At 38.8% G+C, this 20127-nt stretch overlaps 1 protein-coding gene across 1 annotated transcript in view; it reads left to right on the top strand.

Annotated features, from left to right (window-relative positions):
- Window positions 1–20127, top strand: part of LOC132817331 (low-density lipoprotein receptor-related protein 1-like) — a 1680787-nt gene that overhangs the window by 249299 nt on the left and 1411361 nt on the right. The window contains exon 4 of the mRNA XM_060827740.1: window positions 12277–12392. Coding sequence (XP_060683723.1) covers window positions 12277–12392 — 116 coding nt within the window. The remainder of the gene's footprint in view (window positions 1–12276; window positions 12393–20127) is intronic.

The following is a 20127-nucleotide window of genomic DNA, read 5'->3' on the forward strand; positions in this document are numbered from 1 at the left end:
TCCTAGTATGCTTATCCAGCCTTTTCTTAAATACATCTCTGCAATTCATCAACCAATCCCTGCGGTAGTGAGTTTCACATTCTCACCAGTCTTTGGGTGAAATAGTTTCTTTTGAATTCCCCATTGAATTTCTTTGTGACGATCTTTGATTAATCTCTCCTAGTTTTGCTTGTCCCCACCACTGAAAAAAACTTGTTGTGTATAATTTTTCTCAGAATATTAAATCATATAAGGGATCATGTTCAGGTCATCCTTGCACATCCTCTTTTCAATGGAGAAAGAGAGTCTAGTCTATTCATATTCATTGTAACTTTAGATTTCTTACTCATTCTTACAAATCATTTCTCACTCCTTTCAGTGCTTTTACATTCTTTTTGCAACTTGTGAAATACATTAGAAATATAAAATAAATTAGAAGTCCATTGCCAAAAATAATTTGTATTGAATACCAGTCAGTTGAAGCATTTCTTTTGAAATGCCCAGGCATTTTTTTCCCCCTTGATGTGGAGATTCTATCCCAACAACATTTTTGTCCAAGAGAGCTTTGTCTTTTTGCTGTTGTGAAGTTATGTCCTTCTCCTGCATGTTTTTGGGAGGTGACCTACAGCATTACAACTGCAGGATTTCTTTGTCATGTCCAGGTACAAAATTTGTTAGGTTTCCTTGTTTCATGGCACTGATATTGACTATAGTGTTTGACTTACATTGTATTAGCTTGTCACATGCATCTGTGAACTGATTCCATATTATTATGTGGATAAGTTTGTTGGTTTCTGCAGTAAAGTTGTTCTTCTTGTCAAAGGATTTGTTTGATTATTTGTGCTTTTTGGTTTTCAGCATAAATCCTCTTTGGACTGTGTTAGGGTTAGGGTAATAACTGTGACAGCACCATTAGTAATTTCAAACATAATTCTGGCTCCTAGGAATCCTGACATCAATGCTTCATATTTCCCACAATTTTTCAATAATTTGGAGATGCTATTAATTAAGATATTTATGGATGCCGAACTCTTCTTTGAAATCCAAAAGGCAAGATTCCATTTTATTTCTAAATTTAAATATGTCCAGAAAGTTATTTCTTCAGCCATAACTGTGTCATGTTTATATCTTGTTGATTTGTTCTGCCATGTCCAAAAGGCAATCATGCATTTACATTTTCAGTTTGTGATTTTGTATTTATTTACTTTTGGGAACAATTCTGTATCTTTGGTATTGTTTTCTCCAAGATGTGCGATCTTATATTGTATTTGTGTCAACTCTTGCATTTACATACTGAAGTAGTATTAATTTTCCTGCAGTTGCTTCATAAAATGATTAATATTTTTAATACTTTATACTTCTCTCAAATAATCAGTATCTCCAATGTTAATTCAATTCCATTATATTAAAATTTTTTCCAACTTTTAAACTACATGATAACTACATTATGTATTTCGTAATGATCCTTCTGATTCTGTAATATTCAGAAATTATTTTATGTTTTCCTTGTTTTACAGCTCTAAGTTCTGTTAAGTAGAAATCTGTATCTTTGTACCGCATTCTGGGGGTGAGGTGGGAATTTTCTGACATTTCAGTCATCAGCATGGAGATATACCACCTATAGGAACCATAAAATGTCTTTCTTGTATTTTTTTTTGCTGAGTAGAGCTTGCTAATGGTTTTTTCACTTTCCATGGTCTAAAAAACAAGGAAAAATGAATGGTTTTCACACTTTCCATGGTCTAAAACACAGAGCATTTCAATGTCCCTAATTTTTTGATAAATCTTTTGTAGTTGCAGTCACAGTAATCTTCCCACCACATCCATGTTTGAAGCTATGCATCAGCAGATATTATAATCTGAAAATTCTGATATCGTTTCAGTCAAACTCTATCTTTTAAATCGTTGATTTTTATGAAGAACCAATTCAATCTGATTCAAAGCCTTCCTGATGATAGAGCCTTTCCACAAATGCATTAAAGAATGTGCACTCTCAATGGTGGTGACTCTGTCTGTGAATGTTAATTTTCCCTTTTAATTTTACCTCCTCTGATCCTTTAATAAGGTTATGTTGTCCTTGGGTTTATTTCAGGGGTCATAAATGCAGGTTCTGAAATGTTTGGGTTTGATTGGGTTTTAGGGACAATTTGATTAAAGCTAGCAGATATTGGCTTAGGCAAAAGGCTTTTAAGTTTAAAAAAAAACACTTGTACAATAAAAGGAGAATGACCAGTTCTCCCAGGTCAGCTTATATCTGGTTTGATTTGGTTTTGGCTTGGTCTGGCTATTCGCTGAAAGCAATCAGGCAGTTTGAGGCTGCTGATCTAAGAAACAACTCCATGGAAGAGGATTTTCCATGCTGCCATCTCTCTCTCCTGTAAGACCCAGTGTTTAATTTTACCTTTGTGCCAAGAGGTATTTATGGGGATTGTTGCAAATGTTTGGAACAGCATCATTAAATTGGGATGATCTGTTGTGTTTTTGGACAGGTTAAGTTATTCTGTCGCCTATTCTGTTTGTTTGTATTTCTGTCGGTAATCTTGTAAATAAGTTCTGTTTATTTACCAAGTGTTAAAACCAATGGTTTGATCAGCTGTATCCCTCCTGGAATATCCTCTGTACACCTGCAATTCACAATGTTAGGGTCTATGCTACTTTCTTGAAATGTTTTGACGGGATCTGGCCTGGTCCATAACACTCCATCCATCCCAATCTGCTCCTTTGTGCCATTAATGTGAAGTTTTCCTTCTCACCTAAAATGTTTATTCCTGCAACTGCAAGTCGGGTGTATTTTTTCGGATGTGGGCGTCACTAACTGGCCAATATTTATTGTCCCTCCCTCATTGTCCACTTGAACTGAGTGGCTTGCTAGGCCATTTCAGAGGGCAGTTGAGAGTTAACCATATTGCAGTGGATCAGAGGTGAAACAAGGTGAAGACAGCAGATTTTCTTCCCTGAAGGATGCTAGTGAGTCAGATGGGTGTTTTCCTGACAATTAGCAATGGTTTCATGATCAGCAGTAGAATCTTAATTCCAATTTTAAAAAAAATAATTGAAATTCCACCATCTACCATGGCATCCCCAGAACATTACTTGAGTTTCCAGGTTAATAATGTAGCGATGATAACACTAGGCCATCACCTCCTCACCCACTTTCCCAGCCAAATGTGAAGCTGAGACAGTCACAGCATATCTGTCTACTTGAAGGATTTTGCAACTGCGAGATGTGATGAGTCTTTTCACTCTATTTCTAGCTCACACTTTACATCACCTCTTACCGGCTCTCAGGTAGAGATTTAAATCGAGACTGTTGTGAGCGATGATTTGAATTATTTTATTATTTGATGTTCTCCCCTGCATTTAAATGGTTCACTTTTTTTTCCTGAAATCGATATTTTTATGCTAATTTTTTTTTCTTTTAAAATGTGACAGTGAGATACTTAGTGAAACCTTGTTTGTTACCTTCAATTTTAAATGGCCAACAGAAAGTTCCTGTGGGTCCAGAAAAAGAAGTGTTTATCACTGCATTGACATATTGGGGTCCAGTTTATGACGAAGGAAGGAAGTTGCAAAATTATTTCAAATGAAAGATATCTGAATTAGTGGATGTGAATGCAGGAAGATTGGTGATGTTGTGGACAGTGAATCAGGTTACCTTGATCAGATGGGTCAATTAACCAAGAATTGGCAAATGGAGTTTACTTTAGATAAATGTGAGATGTTGCATTTTGGTGAGGTGAACCAGGGCAGGACTTATGCAGTTAATGGTAGAGCCTTAGGGTGTGTTATCAAACAAAGAGGCCTAAGGGTGCAGGTGCACAGTACATTGAAAGTGGAGTCTCAGGTAGATAGAGTGGTGAAGAAGGTTTTGGAATGTTTGCCTTCATTGATCAGTGCATTCAGTGTATGAGTTGGGATGTTATGTTGGACTGTACACAACATTGATGATGCCATTTCTACAAGACTTCATTCAATATGGGTCTCCCTGCTATAGGGAAATGTTGATAAACTTTTGAAAGGGTTCAAAAAAAGATTTGCAAGGATATTGTCGGAATTAGAAGATTTGAGCTACATGGAGAAATTTAGTAAGCTGGGGCTATTTTCCCTGGATGGTTGGATGCTGAGGTGTGATCTTAAACTGATTTATAAATTTATGAGGAGCATAGGATAAGCTGAATAGCTAAGATTTTTTTCCCGCAAGAATAGAAAGTCCAAAACTTGAGGGCATAGGTTTAAGGTGAGAGAGGCAAGATTTAAAAGAGACCTGAGGGACAACTTTTTCATTCACAGGATGGTACACATATGGAATGAGCTCCCAGGGGAGATGGTGGAGGCTGGTACAATTATAATATTTAAAATGCACCTGGATGGGTTCGTGAATAGGAAGGGTTTAGAGGAATATGGCAAAATATTGGCAAATGGAACCAGATCAGTTTAGGATATCTGGTCATGTGTTGGACTAAAGGGTCTGTTTTCCCGCAGTATAACTCTTTGACTCTATGCTAGTTCATGTTCCTTCAGTTTGCTGTATGCAGATGTCCTTTTTGCCAGAGAATGTAAACAGTCAAATTACCAGTCAAAGTATAGTTGTAAGTTGAGAATTAGTTACAGTGAGAGCAGTGTGATGCTTCTTCATCAAAAACAATTATGTTTTCTGATGAATAACTGTAGAATAATGTGCACCATGTTGAGCCACAATAGACTTTATTTATTTCACATGCTCAAAGTTAGGTGAGGTAAACATCTTGTCTATTAATTCTTGTGTTGGTTTAGCTAAAATATTCATATAATCCAAGGTATGTCGCATTCAAGGAGAAAGATGCAAGTTTTTGTTCTTCGCAACTTTCGATTTTTCTGGAAGCAGATACCTTGCACATTGTATGCAAATAACAGCCATTTTAAAATCTAGCTAAATCCCTTTTAAGGAAATTTAAGCAAGAGAATATCATTTTCAAAAAAAATGTGAATCTTCTCTCTTCACACCCTTTGGAAATTGGAATTGCTTCTGCCCTACTGTTCCTTTGATGGGTGGTGCAGATCTTTTCGTGGCTCAGTTGTTGGCAGTTGCTTCCTGACTATCTGTGTATTCTTAAAATAGAACACTCATTTCCCTTCTGTTTTATTTTTTCTGGATCAAACATTTCTTTATCAGTCTTTACTTTGAGGTATTTAAGCAATATTTTCACCATTGATGATCATGTCATACCTCGCACCACCAACCATGGGAGGTTTGTGTTTGAGATGGAATCCTGCCTCCAATCATGCTTTCTATACTGGCTAGAAAGAGCTTTGTGGTTATCAGTAATGGGGCTGAACCATTTGTGAATCTTAACAAGACGAGACACTTTTCTTATTGATGATGTCATAGAGTCATAGAGACCATTCGGTCCAACCCGTCCATGCTGACTAAATATCCCAACCCAATCTAGTACCACCTGCCAGCACCCGGCCCATATCTCTCCAAACCCTTTCTATTCATGTACCCATCCAAATGCCTCTTAAATGTTGCAATTGTACCAGCCTCCACCACATCCTCTGGCAGCTCATTCCATACACATACCACCCTCTGTGTGAAAAAGTTGCCCCTTAGGCCTCTTTTATATCTTTGGTTAGGCTACCACTTAAATCTTTCCAGTCTTCAACCCGCAAACGGAAAACCAGTGGAGACATAATTGACTGGTGAGAAGGGCAATCTATAGCTATAGCCCTTCCTGATGAAGGGCTTTTGCCCAAAATGTTGATTTTCCTGCTCCTGGGATGCTACCTGACCTGCTGTGCTTTTCCAACACCACTCTGATCTAAACTCTGGTTTCCAGCATCTGCAGTCCTCAATTTTGCCTAAAGCTATAACATGCTTTGAGCATTCTGAAGTATTGGAGTGTCAGACCTCCACTCCTCAGTGGGGAGGCAGTGCCACTCTCTGTGCATTCAGGTGAATCTGATTGACAGTTCCAGTGATCCCAGCAACACGACAAGCTGAGTAGTGGGTTTTGCTGGTATTGCAACCAAAACCATAAAGAAACGATTTGGAGATGCTGGTGTTGGACTGGGGTGTACAAAGTTAAAAATCACACAGCACCAGGTTATAGTCCAACAGGTTTAATTGAAAGCACATGAGCCTTCGGAGCATCGCTCCTTCATCAGGTGATAGTGGAGGACTCAATCCTGAAACACAGAATTTATAGCAAAAATTTACAGTGTGATGTAACGGAAATTATGCATTGAAAAATGCCTTGATTGTCTGTTGAGTCTTTCATCTGTTTGAATACCATGATAGTTTCACTTCTTTCATGTGTAAATCACAAAACTTGTTTTTTAAACTTGCATTCTCAGGTTAGCCATAACAATGGGTGGATAGCTAGACAATATGAAAGAAGTGAATCTAACATGGTATTCAAACAGATGAAAGACTCAACAGACAATCAAGGTATTTTTCAATGTATAATTTCAGTTACATCACACTGTAAACTTTTGCGATACATTCTATGTTTTAGGATTGAGTCCTCCACTATCACCTGATGAAGGAGCAACGCTCCAAAAGCTAGCATGCTTCCAACTATACCTGCTGGACTATAACCTGGTGTTGTGTGATTTTTAACTTCATATAGAAATGAGCTTGGCTCCCAGCTTAAGGTTAGTCTGTCAGGTTAGTGGGCATGGAAAGGTGAGAGTGGGAGTGAGGAAAATTGAGCATGCTCATGTGAATGGTTTACTGAGTGGTTCAATTAGATGGAAACCGAGTGCACAAGATGAGGCACAAAGAGCACCCCTGAAAATAATCCTCTTTTCTTCATAATACTTGCTGATAAAACTTGTATGAATGTAATTTCTGTCATCACTAGCAATTTGTCTAACAAGCGCAATTTACCTTTATCATTTGATAGGAATCAGCTGGGGATGAGTGAAACTGGTGTGCGCTTGCCACCCAGCATCCTATTACATATTTCTCACCAAAAACACACCAAGTGGGCAGCATGTAATATCCAACTCATAGTTTATTGCATGATAGCAACAGGCACAGTTTACATTGTCTTGATTGATGTAATCATTGAAACTATGGAACATCAGAAATGTCTGATTCAATAGAATCCAGAGAGTGATTCCTCAATTCTGTATCCAACAGTGGAACATTATCCGGTTGGGTGAAGCCCAATGTAATTTTGAGCATTAAATGTTTCAGAACCTTTAACATAAACTAATGGAAGGATTTTCTCAGGAACGTCTCCAGCCTAACCATACCTTTCTCTCTACAATCAATAGATATCATGGGTCTGCAATAAATCAGCACTTTTCATTACTGTTGTCGACAATCCTGTTTTGCAAGCTTGGAATTGATGTATCAAAAGTAAATTGAGACCAAGGAGTGTTTGGGAGCAGCCTGATCAGACTGTTGTAATGAATATTTAAGTGAATTACAAAAGCTTGTTCAGTCTCTCCTAAGAGTTCATTGTGCAAAGTGGATTTTGAACAGTTTACACAGCATCACAGTAGCTAGTAGCTAGCAGTGATATAATCCATTGCTGGACCCCAGCACACTCTGAACATTGCAATATTCCAACATTCCAAATACAGAGTTCCACAGCATCAATGTGTTTGATTCTGCCTAGCAACAGGACAGAGATTGTTGCAATTTTTGCAATAGTCACTCGGAACGCAAGGGGTCACACATTAGTTCAAAGGCTACAGGCAGTTACAGAAAAAGATGGATGCTGTATGCAGAAAAGATCTTTCAGTTGAACTGCTGAAAAAGTAGCTGAACCCATCTGTGTCTGTAGCTTCAGTGAGAAGTTATGGATGGTTGGATATATGCGTGCTTGTAGTAGTCAGGGAGAAGGTTGAGAATTAATTAAGCTAACTTAATTTAGAAGTTAAGTGTTGAAGTTGGTAGACAAGCAGGAGGCTGGAAGAACACAGGAAGCCACGCAGCATCAAGAGATGGAAAAGTCAACATTTCGTGTGTAACCCTTCTACAGCACTAGGGGTGGATGTAAGGGGAGCTACAGATAAAGGGGTTTGCAGGGGCAGGGTGGTCAGATATGGATAGGTGAACACAGATTGAGAGTATGACCTGATTGGTCAAGGGGAGGAATGAAACTGCTGAGAGGCTGGGAGGAAGAGTCGATCAGAGGAATGGAGGGGAGTCAGGGAATGGGAATGAGGTTATTTGAAATTAGATAACTTGATGTTGAGTCCTCCAGACTGTAGGCTGCTCAGGTGGAAGATAAGGTATCGTTCCTACAATTTGCAATCTGATTCACTGTGGCAATGAAGGAGGCCAAGGATGGTCATATTGATCTTCCTTCCATTCCTCTCAGCTACTAACCAGATTCATTCCTCCCATTAACCAACCAGGTTGTACTTTCTACCTGTCTCCACCTATCCCCACCTCACCACCAAATCTCCATGACTCCATTTATATGCAACTCCCCTTACATCCACCCCCCAGTCCTGAAGAAGGGTTACACCTGAAATGTTGACTTCTCCACCTTCTGATTCTGCCTGGTTTGCTGTTTTCTTCCAGCCTCTTGCTTGTTTACCTTGGATTCCAGCATCTGCAGTTTTTTTTTAGTCTCTGACCAAGTGTTGAAGTTGGGCTCAGGAAAAGTTGAGAACTCTGAAGAAGTTGGATGCTACTAATAGTTCAGTGAAGCAGAAAGTGAGGAGTGTGAAATCTAACTGAGCCAGTTTAAAGCTTTGAAAAAAAAATCCAGGGGTAGTACAAACTTGGCACAGCTGCTTGTGAAAAGCTAGTGTTGAGTAATTGCTGGACTGCAGGTTTCAATAATCCAGGGCAGCATGGAATAATCCAGGAAAACAAAATCGACCAGAATGTGATCAGTCATCGAGAAGAGTTATGGTGGAGCAGCTTTTGAGGAAGATCCAAATTTATATCTTCAAAAGAAAAAAATCGAAATCTATGCAAAGGTGAATGAAATATTCAAAACAATGTCTTTAATATTAGGGTGTTGCTGTGAGATACTATAAGACCATAAGACACGGGAGCAGAAATTAGGCCATTCAGCCCATCGAGTCTGATCTGTCATTCAATCATGGCTGATAAGTTTCTCAAACTCAATTCTCCTGCTTTCTTCCTGTAACCCTTGATCCCCTTGATACTCAAGACCTATTTATTTCAGTTTTAAATATATTCAGTGACCTGGCCTCCACAGCCTTCTGAAGTAGTGAATTCCATAGATTTGCTGCTCTCTTGCTGAAGAAGTTTCTCCTTATCTCTGCTCCAAAAGGCCTTCCCTTTACTCGAAGGCTATGCCCTTGGGTCCTAGTCTCTCCTACCAATAAAAATATCTTCCTAACACCCACTCTGTCCAGACCATTCAGTATTCTGTATGTTTCAATTAGATCCACCCTCATCCTTCTAAACTCCATCGAGTATAAATCCAGAGTCATCAAGCATTGCTCAAATGTTAAGCTTTTCATTCCTGGGACCAGTCTCATGAGCCTCCTCTGAACACGCTCCAGGGCTAGTACATCCTTATTGAGATAGGGAGCTCAAAGCTGCGCCCAATACTCCTCCAAATGTGGCCTAACCAGAGCCTCAGAAGTACATCCCTGCTTTTATACTCAAGTCCTCTTAAGATTAATGCCAACATTGCATTTGCCTTCCTTACTACTGACTCAACCTGCAAGTGTACCTTGAGAGAATCCTAGATTGGAACTTCCAAGTATTTTGGACTTCAGACATCTGAATTTTCTCCCTATTTAGAAAATAGTCCATGCCTCTTTTTCAAACCAAAGTGCATGAACTCATCCTTTCCCACATTGTACTCCTCTGCCACTTATATGCACACTCTCCTAACCTGTGCAAATCCTTCTGCAGCCTCCCCGTCTCCTCAATGCTACCTGTCCCTCCACTTATCTTTGAATCATCTCCAACATAGCCAGAATGCCTCAGTTCCTTCATCAAAATCATTAATGTACAAAGTGGAAAGTTGTGGTCCCAACACCCAGCCTTGCGGAACACCACTTGCCACCTGCTGCCATCTTGAGAAGGAACCTTTTATCCCCACTCTCTGTTTTCTGCCAGACAGTGAAGCTTCTATCCATGCTAGCAGCTTGCCTCTGACACCATGGATCCTTATGTTACACAGTAACCTCCTGAACGGCACCTTGTCAAGGACCTTCTTGAAGTCCATGTAGATAACATCCATTGGCTCTGCTTAATCTCATTACTTCCCCAAAGAGCTCTAGCAGGTTTGTCATGCATGATCTCCCTTGGTGAAACATGCTGTCTTTGCCCCATTTTACCATACACTTCCAATATTCAGAAATCTCATCCTTCACAATGGATTCCAGGATCTTACTCATGTCCGAGGTTCAGTAATTTTCTATCATTATCTTATTCTCTTTTTAAACAAAGGTGTTATATTAGTGATTTTTCAGTCCTCTGGGACCCTCCCTGACTCTAGCGATTCCTGAAAGATCAGCACTAACGCCTCCACTTAGTACTCTGGGGTGTAGTTTATCTGGTACAGGTAATTTATCTACCTTCAGGCCATTCAGTTTTTCTAGCACCTTCTCCTTGATGAAGTCCACTATACTCTGCTCTGCCTGACTGTCTTGAATCTTTGGGATAATTCTTGTGCCTCAGCTATTTCTTTGTTCCCCACTACTATCTCTCCAGCATCATTTTTCAATGTCCCAATGTCCACTTTTGCCTCTCTTTTGCTCTTACAGTTTTCCTGTATATTTTTGGCTAGCTTACCCTTCTAATTAATCTTCTCCCTTCCTATTTCTTTTTTTGGTGTGCTCTGTTGGTCTTTGTAAGCATCAATCCTCTGGTTTCCCACTGCTCTCCCCCACATTATATGCTTTCTCTTTTGCTTTTATGCTATCCTTGACTTCCCTAGTCAGCCATTGTTACCTCATCCTCCCTGTACCATGCTTCTTTTTCCTCAGGATGAATATGACTGGGCTTTCTATTTTCTAACATCCAGAATTAACATGAAGAAACAGACACTCTGCAGTCAAGCACCCTACAGAGCATATCAAATTGTATGATATAATCCCTGCAGTGCGCAAAGAGGATATGCACCCACTATCTAAAGAGCATCTCACACAGAGCCAACTCCCACCCCATCCCCATAAAACCACATTTACCATGACAAATTCACTTAGTCTGCACATCCCTTGACATTATGGACAACTTGGCATGGTCAATCAACCTAACCTGTACATCTTTGGACTGTGGAAGAAAACCAGAGCATCCAACAGAAACCCATGTAGATGTGGAAGAATATATAAACTTCACAGAGGCGGTCACCTGAGGCTGGAATCAAATCCAGGTCCCTGGCACTGTGAGGTAGCAGGGCTGTTCCAGACTATGGAATTGGGTGCTTTATTCTCTTTGCAAGTTCTGAGATTGCTCACTTTGTCTAATGTAAAAATAGTTGCTGGTCCTTAGTCAGATTGAAATATAAATTTGGCTGTCTTAGCTGGGATTATAACAGTTTAGTAATTAACTCATTCATTTGAGAGCTGTACTTTTCCTGTAGACACATTTTTCATTCATGTGAAGTCTTCATTACTTTACTGATCTCATGGCAGCACTGAATTGGTTACATCTGTTACACTACTTTTAATTTAGAAATAGTCTGAGGTGAGAAGTCTGTCGCATTTGTTATTCTTTCATCTCCGGTTGTGGTAGGTACATGTCATGCATATTGAGATTCACAATTCAGATTTGTCATTTATTTTTGGTCTCTCACCTTGCCAGATTTCTTCCCAGATCCGGTGGACTTGTAACACAGCATTAATCTCCTTTCGAATATCTTGTTATGACTGACACTGCACAATTCACTTGAGCTTATAGATGCCGTATTGCCTCACTTCCTATCTTAGACCTCTGTGCTCAATCACTGAGGCGGCTCTTTCTTTTGCTTTTGTACTATACAATATTGCCCAGAGGTTTGTCCAACACTATTCTTGTGAGAGTGCAGGCATGCGTTTTGTACCACTGAAATAACATATGTCTTTCTTTAACCATTGTTAGACTGGGGTGGCCTATGATATTATGAAATGATTTGATATACTACCTAAAAGCTGCATCTCATTATTTGAAGTGATTAGTCAATTGTAAAAATAAAACATCTGTTTTCTGTTTCTGCTCTCCAAGCCTTGTTACATGTTGCTAAAACATGTTGCATATGAAATTTTTAAAGAAGCAAGCTAAGGCAGCTATGTCCTTGTTACTGAAAGCATGAAACACATCTCTGTTCCTTTGTTTATTAAAATACATTTTTGCTTTCCTCTGCTAGGTACTGGACACCTAGAATTTACATGTCCTGTGAATCATTTTGACTGCATTGGAACAAGACGATGTATTCACATGAGCAAACTCTGCAATGGCATAAATGACTGTCTGGATGGACTTGATGAAGGATCTCATTGCCGAGGTAAAGGTTCAATAAGTCCTTTTATACACTTTAAGACCAAAATTAGTGCTTGATTGACATAGTGAAGCATATTTAAGCAAATGACTGTGTAACAATGTGTTTATTTAATTTGGCCCATGATCCTGATGAGGCGATTTTGTATAATGGCAAGTCATTACAATTGACCTTATGAATGTTCTTGCATCTCTCACCAGCTGCTCTTTATATTTGCCTTTACTGACATAAATTTCTACAACAATAAAAATAGGAAAGGTAATAGCATATATTTATATCAAGCAACCTGTAAAATCTATTTTTCCAGTCAGACAGATTTAAGCCCTGATTTTACCCAACTCCGAATAGGTCAATTAGGCACCTTTAAGAAAAAAAATTGGTAAAACAGATATCTCTCTTCCCAAGTATGCCAACTAATTATTTTCCAATGGTTTCAGCAAACAATATGAAAGCTAGCGATTTTCATGTTGGGCTGTTTGAAATGCTAAGGACCAGTGACTTTTACACGGTTAAGTGTTTTAGAGTGCTGTCTCTTTGCTGGGTTTATGCATGATGAGACATTCTGAATGAGCAGTGAGGGGTAGTTATGCTGACATTCTGAAAGGACAAAGAAAAATAAAGCTTTTGATCCAAGCATGAAAAAACAGAAAGAAATGAAAGAACAAATGGGAATATTGGTAATGGAATGGAAAACAGGAGAGATTAACTGACAAAAATGTTGACAGTGAATGCTCTTCATGACTTTGAAACTATCACCTCTAATGGCATCTCCAGTTCTGACAAAACATTCTCAACCTGAAATTCTAACATTGTTTCTCTGTCCACAGACCTGCTGTGGATTTCAAACATTTTCTGTTTCTTTTTCATCTTTGTAGCATTCTCAATACTTTGCTTTCATATTTATGTATTTTTAACACCTTGATGTATTCCAAAGAATTTCGTGGCTTGCTAAATATTTTTAATTTGTACTACAAATTGTTACATAGAAAACATAGTGGTTAACTTTCACACAAAAAAATCTTGCACAGTGCAAAGAGAAGCCTCAACATTCCTTGAAGATAAAAGCAAAGTGCTGGAGATCTGACATAAAAACAGAGTGCTGGCAAAGCTCAGTAGGTCTGACAGCATCTATGAAGAGAAAACAGAGTTAAATAGTTCAACGACCCTTCTTCATGACTTGATATTCTGTTTTGACTGTAGTTATAATTTATGTGGCTTTGTTGTGCTTCTATAGAGTATTTACAGAGACTGCAGATAAAAACATTAACTGCATTCAAGGAACATTTTCATGCAGCTTCATCTTACGAGGAGGCAGCAAATGAGAAAGATCCTGAGACATTGCATCACCTCTTGTGATGATTAGCAAAATAATACAGTCAGACTTCATGGTTGAAGAAGAACTCATCTGCTTTCCTTTGATTGGGACCAAGAGCATGTTTTTTTTTCTTATAACAGTATAAAGGATCATAGAAATTTGATTTTCACTACATGTAATTTCCACTAAAGTTCAAGATTAGTCATCTTGCAAAAGAATGATATTGAATTTACTCAGAAGAGAGATTGTGCACAATTAAGCCAACATAATCAGGGAATATTTTAGCATGAAAACTTCATTGCATATAATTTTAACTTCAGCATTGCAACATCTTGATCTACATCACAAGCACTCTTGCAATTGATTTCCATTTTGTCAGCTGCAAAATAAAAACAATTCAATATGTTTCCTTTGACTATAATGTCACAAAACTGTAGAAATTCAATAGATTGAATCAGAGGTAGGAACTAATTGGCTCCCCCAGACACTGAAGGCCCCTTGCTTTCAGTTTATCTCGTTGCAGTTTTAAAGTTTTGGGCCAGTTGTTGCAATTTTAGGGAATAATGGATAGTCCCCCTTTGAAAATGCTGATGATCAAATTATTGTTATTGAGGTTGCTTCCCTATTAGTCTTGGTAACTGCCTTTAAAGTGAGCTTTCTTTGACCTGAATCTTGATCTTCTGCATGAAATATAAACAACCGCAGAAAAAGCAAGTGGTAGATATACCGCTGATTTTTCCAAATAGGTAGGATAACAAAATAATTGATCATACTGCTGAGAATGGGCTGCAGTGTTAAATAATTAACACAAATTGAGTTGTGCAGAAGTAAGAATGACTCAGCAAGTAAATATTAAATATGTAATAGTTAACAACAAGTTTTCCAAAACAATAAAGTACCAAGAACTGGTGTTCTGTTTGATTGGTCATAATCTTTACATGAAAAGGATGCTCTCAGGATCCTAACCAACCAGTAGCATGAATAGTAACATAGAAAGAAGGAAATGTGAATTAGCAGCCTGCTTATAGTTTCTTATTTACTACTCAGGTTGTTTGAATGAAAGGTTGAAAAAGCATATTCCACCATGCACCAGAGGTTTCAGTGTTCATGGACCCACTGAAAGACAAAGCAAATGAGCTGTTGTCAAGAATTTCAAGAAACCGTAACATACCCAGAAATAAATTTACCACATTCATACCCCACAAATTGCCATGCCTTCAAGGCAAAAAAAAAGAAACGTAGCTTGATTTTAATCATTTCATTCTCATGTCCATAATATAAAAGTTATATTGTGCATATATACCCTATGAATCAAATGGGATAGATTTATAATAATCCTCCTTTATCAACTCATGTAGAACGATCAACTAGTAAATAGCTTTGTCTGTAAGGTTCAGGACTTTCCAGCTGAAATTATAGTTTCAACTGAGATGAGTCAAATGTAGGCATATTTATTTTCTGAATGCCTTGCTATCGTTGACATCCCACTGAGCAATTTGGTAAATAAATCATAAATCTCACCCAGCAAGGCAAATGAATTTAAGTGACTGGCAGACTAATAGTTACATAATCATTTGGCTTGATGTCAAGTATTTACACCCTTATACTATGAGGCAGTGCTAGTTTTGTGAAAAAAAATGGTAATGGACTAGTAATCATTGATGAAAAGTAAGTCATTTAACAATTGTTTTTTAAAAAGTCCCTGAACAAACTGAATGAATACGATGAATATCTGGGTTAATGCAGTTACATCTGGAAATGGTCACGTCTAAGTGTTTTGTGCTGCTGGAGTTGCAATAAAATTATTCAACTTTAATGTTACGTGCACAAGAAATTCATTAGGTAACAAAATTAGACTTAACATCATTCCCTTAAGGTTATACTTGGCTGAAGCTATTATACTGGGGCCCATAAACCATTGCCAATCACAATAAACTGAATGTGGATCGTGCACAAAGAAGCTAAAGTAAATCTGAACAGAGGAAAAAAATGTTCCAGTTACTGCTTAGCACTGATGGTATTTAAGGTAAGTAATGGAAAGATCTGCTTTCATTTCTTTATTTTGTTGAACCGTCTGTACCACAGGGCATTGGAGCAATAGAAGGCAGACGCCACACATACCAGTCTTGGTGACCTGCCAAAATATTCAGAGTCTGAGTAATATAAATCAGTGAAGACTACCATTATCCCAACATACTTTCAGGTCTATGGAATATAACCATGTGTAAAGGCACCAGATTTTTTGATTACTTTTCCTGAATAGATGTTTTATTTTATTGGCTATGGCAGTAATAATCTATTACAATGAATGATACAATTTCAATGGCATTTCATAATCCAAGGAGGCGATAATATTCAACCCCATTAACAACAAAAATCGCTTGCATGCCAAGACATTTCATAATGTTTTATCTGATAAAATTATGACAGTCACGAAAAGAAATATTAGAAGCAAACACTGGAAATGTTTGGAAATCTCAGCAAGCCTGGCAGTATCTATGGAGAGGAAGCAGAATTACAATGTTTTGAGTCCAGTGACCCTTCTGTAGAACTGGTTGTAGCAAGGAAAAGGTTGATATTTATGCCAAAGAATGGGTGGTGGGTTTGGGGTAAGGGGAAACAAATTGGTGGAGATGGAGCCCAGAGAGACAATAAACAAAACAGTTGGGTAGTCAAAGGAATTGGTAAAGGTCAGCCAGAGAAAATGAATAGCAGCAAATTGGGACCATTATTGGCTGATAATGAGTTGTTTATTTTAGTAGTCCATGTAAGGATCTGCTTTGTGGGGGTTGGAGTTAGTACCTATTGCTTACTCTTTCCCCCTCCCTAAGTCTGTTCCCTCAAAGATATATCAACCTTTTCCCAGCTACAATAGTTTCTGATGAAGGGTCACTGGAAGCGAAACATTAATTCTGCTTTCTCTCCACAGACGCAGCCAGACCCGCTGGGTTTTTCCAGCAATTACTGTTATTGCTTCAGATTCCCAGCATCTACAAATCTTTGGCTTTTTGTTGAAAGGAAATGTTCAGATAGGTGACCACATATTGCTCCAAAGAGTAAGTTTGAGGTTCATCTTTTAATAAAAAAAGTGTTGTGAGGTTTAGGGTAGGGAGTTTAAAATTTAGACCAAGATGGCTGAAGGTACAACAAAACAAAGTCAAGGATATAAAAAAATACAGACCTGGTACAATGTAGAAATCTTGGATGACAGTGTTAGAGGACAGGATATAGAGATAGGAAAGGGTACAGCCCATCCATGAATTTGAGTACACGGTTGAGAAATAGAGGGACATGTACTGGCAAACTGTCAGTCCATGTTATGTTTTAGCCTGCATAAAAGCAATAGTCCTCATCATATCCACCCATCCTGTCACACTATTTGTTTCAACTGTTAGCAAAACAGTGGGAGGCATTCAAAAAGGAAATGGAGAGGGGACACGTCCAGCATATTCTCTTTAAGGTGAAACACGGAGTAACAAGCCTAGGGAATGTTGAATGCCTATGAATATTCAGAACTCAGTAAATAGGAAAAGAGAGGCTCTTCAAAGGTGTACAGGGAACAAATCCAAGGAGACCCTTGTGGATTCTAGTACATGAAGGGATGAACTTAAGTAAATATTGAGGACAATAAAGATGGGCATGAAAAAACACTGGTGGGTAAGATTAGGGAGAATCTCAAGATATTCTACATGTGTATCAAGAATTGGAAGATAACTAAGGAGTGAGGAAACCAAAGGGATAATGTGTACAGTATATTCTGTTGTAATGCGGTAGTTCTGTTCTCGTGCACTCCTGTGTTATAAGAAAATTGCATAATAACAACACCTTTAAACTAACGGGGCTGGAATCATGTTATAATCAATACATGCACTGTAGTAATAGTGACCCCAAATCATCAATAGCATTACAGTGAATTCGCGTTAACAAAACATGCATTACAGTAGAGTGACCTTTACATGGATTTAGAGGCATTGGTCAAGTGTTAACCAATACTTCACATCTCTATTCACTTTGAGAAGGATGATATGAGAACAAAGTTCAGGGAGGGTCACTGTGAGGATCTTGAGCAGATTGGCATAGGGAATGGGGAGGTAATGGATATTTTATCAAGATTAAAAGTGGACAAGCCCCCAGGTCCAAGTGAGTTGCATCCCAATTTGCTGTAGGAGAAGATGGAAAAAATTAGAGGTTTAGAATCAAACTTTGAATTTCTCTCTGGCCACAGGAGAGCTGCCAAAGGACTGGAGAACAGCTAATGTGCAGTGACTTTCCAAGAAAAGAATTAGGGGTAAACTCAAACCTTCTATCACCATTCTCCATCTCCAATCATAAAGCTAATTTTGGATCCAATTTGCTGAGTTACCCTGGATCACACATTTGCTTTTGTCCTCCTGATCATGTGGGACTTTGCCAAAGCCTTTGCTGAAAGCCATATAAATCCATACAAACTTATTTACAAACCTGATCACCACTTCAAACACATTCCATCAAATTTGTTAGGCATGAGCTCTCTGTGAAAAAGCCACGCTGACTATCCCTGATCAAATATTGCCTTTCCAAGTTGAGATGAATTTTCTCCATCAGAGCTTTCCCAACAGTTTGCCTCCAGCTGATGTAAGGCTGAATTATAGAGTCATAGAGATGTACAGCATGGAAACAGACACTTCGACCCAACTTGTCCATGCTGACCAGATACCCCAAATCAATCTAGTCCCACCTGCCAGCACCCAGCTCATATCGCTCCAAACCCACCGAAATATATGAGCCTTCACCACTTCCTCTGGCAGCTCATTCCACTCATGCATCACCCTCTGCATGAAAAAGTTTTTAAAAGGCCATGAGGGACAACTTATTTTGTGTGGTGTGTTGTTTGTATATGGGATGAACTGTCAGAGGAAGTGACAGATACAGGTACTGTTACAAGATTTAAAAGATGTTTGAATGAGTACATGAATAGGAACACTTTGGAGGGATATGGGCTAAAAGCAAACAAGTAGGACTTGTTTAGTTTGGGTAAAAAGTGAGGTCTGCAGATGCTGGAGATCAGAGCTGAAAATGTGTTGCTGGTTAAAGCACAGCAGGTCAGGCAGCATCCAAGGAACAGGAAATTCGACGTTTCGGGCCAGAGCCCTTCATCAGTAAGTTGTTTAGTTTGGGAACATGGTCAGTATGGATTGAAGAGTCTGTTTCCATGCTGTATGGCTTTTATTTCATTTGGAATGACATGACTCTCAGAGTAAAAAAAAAGTTCTAATTTCCAAAATGGTTCTTCTGCTAATTCCATGTCCTCTAATTAGTGAACCTTCTGCCAATACAAACAAACCCTATATTTCCTGCGCAGGATGAGAAACCATATTTCTGAATTGATCTAACAAAACGTTGATTCTCCTGCTTGGATGTTGCCTGACATGCTGTGCTTTTCCAGCGCCACACTCTCTACTCTGATCTCCAGCAGCTGCAGTCCTCACTTTCTCCTGATGTTCCACCACTGAGTTCGGCCTGAAGCTGTGGGTTGACAGCCTAGTGCTCTTTAAGTAGACCTCGTAGGGGTTTGTGGTCCATTCTTATTACAAAATTTATGTCCATAAAGGTAGTAGTGGAACTTCCTGACTCGAAACACGACTGCCAAACCTTCCTTTTCAATCTGGATTTTTGTTTTTGCGCTCTGCATTAGCCAAAATCTTGGATGAATATCCTATGAACTAATGCTACCCCAATGCAGTACAGAGAGACATCACATGTCAGTACCAGATCTTTTTTGGGCTTGTACTATCCTTGCACCCGAAAGGATGATAGCTGATTCTTCACGCCCCTGAAAGATATGACTTGGCTATGCAACAATTTCCAAGGTTAACCTTTTTTAAGAGTTGATGCAAAGGTACCAGAATGGAGGCCAGGTTTTGTAAAAACTTTCCATAATAGTTCACCAGCCCAAGGAAAACCTAAGCTCTGGTACAGATGTGAGAGCTGGGCACCTTTGATTGCCCTCACTTTACCTTCCAACAGATGTCACCCAGTTGTGTTAATTCTGTAGCCAAAGTAAGTCTCTTGGTGTGCTTGGAACACACATTCTTCCCTTCTTAGCCATACGTCCACCTCAGAGAAACATTTATGTACTATGTTCAGGTTCCCTAAGTGCTCTATATTGGTCTTCCCTGTTATTTGCATGTCATCTCAATAAATGGCCAGCTTGAGTAGACGTTGTAAAATGTCTTCCATTGCCTGCTGAAAAGTGGCACAGGCTAGCAGTTACCCTAATGGTGGTCTCATATATTGGTACAAACCCTGATATGGTTTTAAACGTAACATACTTTAGGAATCCTCATCTAACAGCAACTGCAAGTATACATGGCTCATGTCCAGCTTTGTGAAAGAAAGCCCCCTGCCAGCTTTGCGAATAAATCCTCAGTATGAGGGATCAGGTAT

Source organism: Hemiscyllium ocellatum, chromosome 7, assembly GCF_020745735.1.
Source record: "Hemiscyllium ocellatum isolate sHemOce1 chromosome 7, sHemOce1.pat.X.cur, whole genome shotgun sequence".
Taxonomy (NCBI): Eukaryota; Metazoa; Chordata; class Chondrichthyes; order Orectolobiformes; family Hemiscylliidae; genus Hemiscyllium; species Hemiscyllium ocellatum.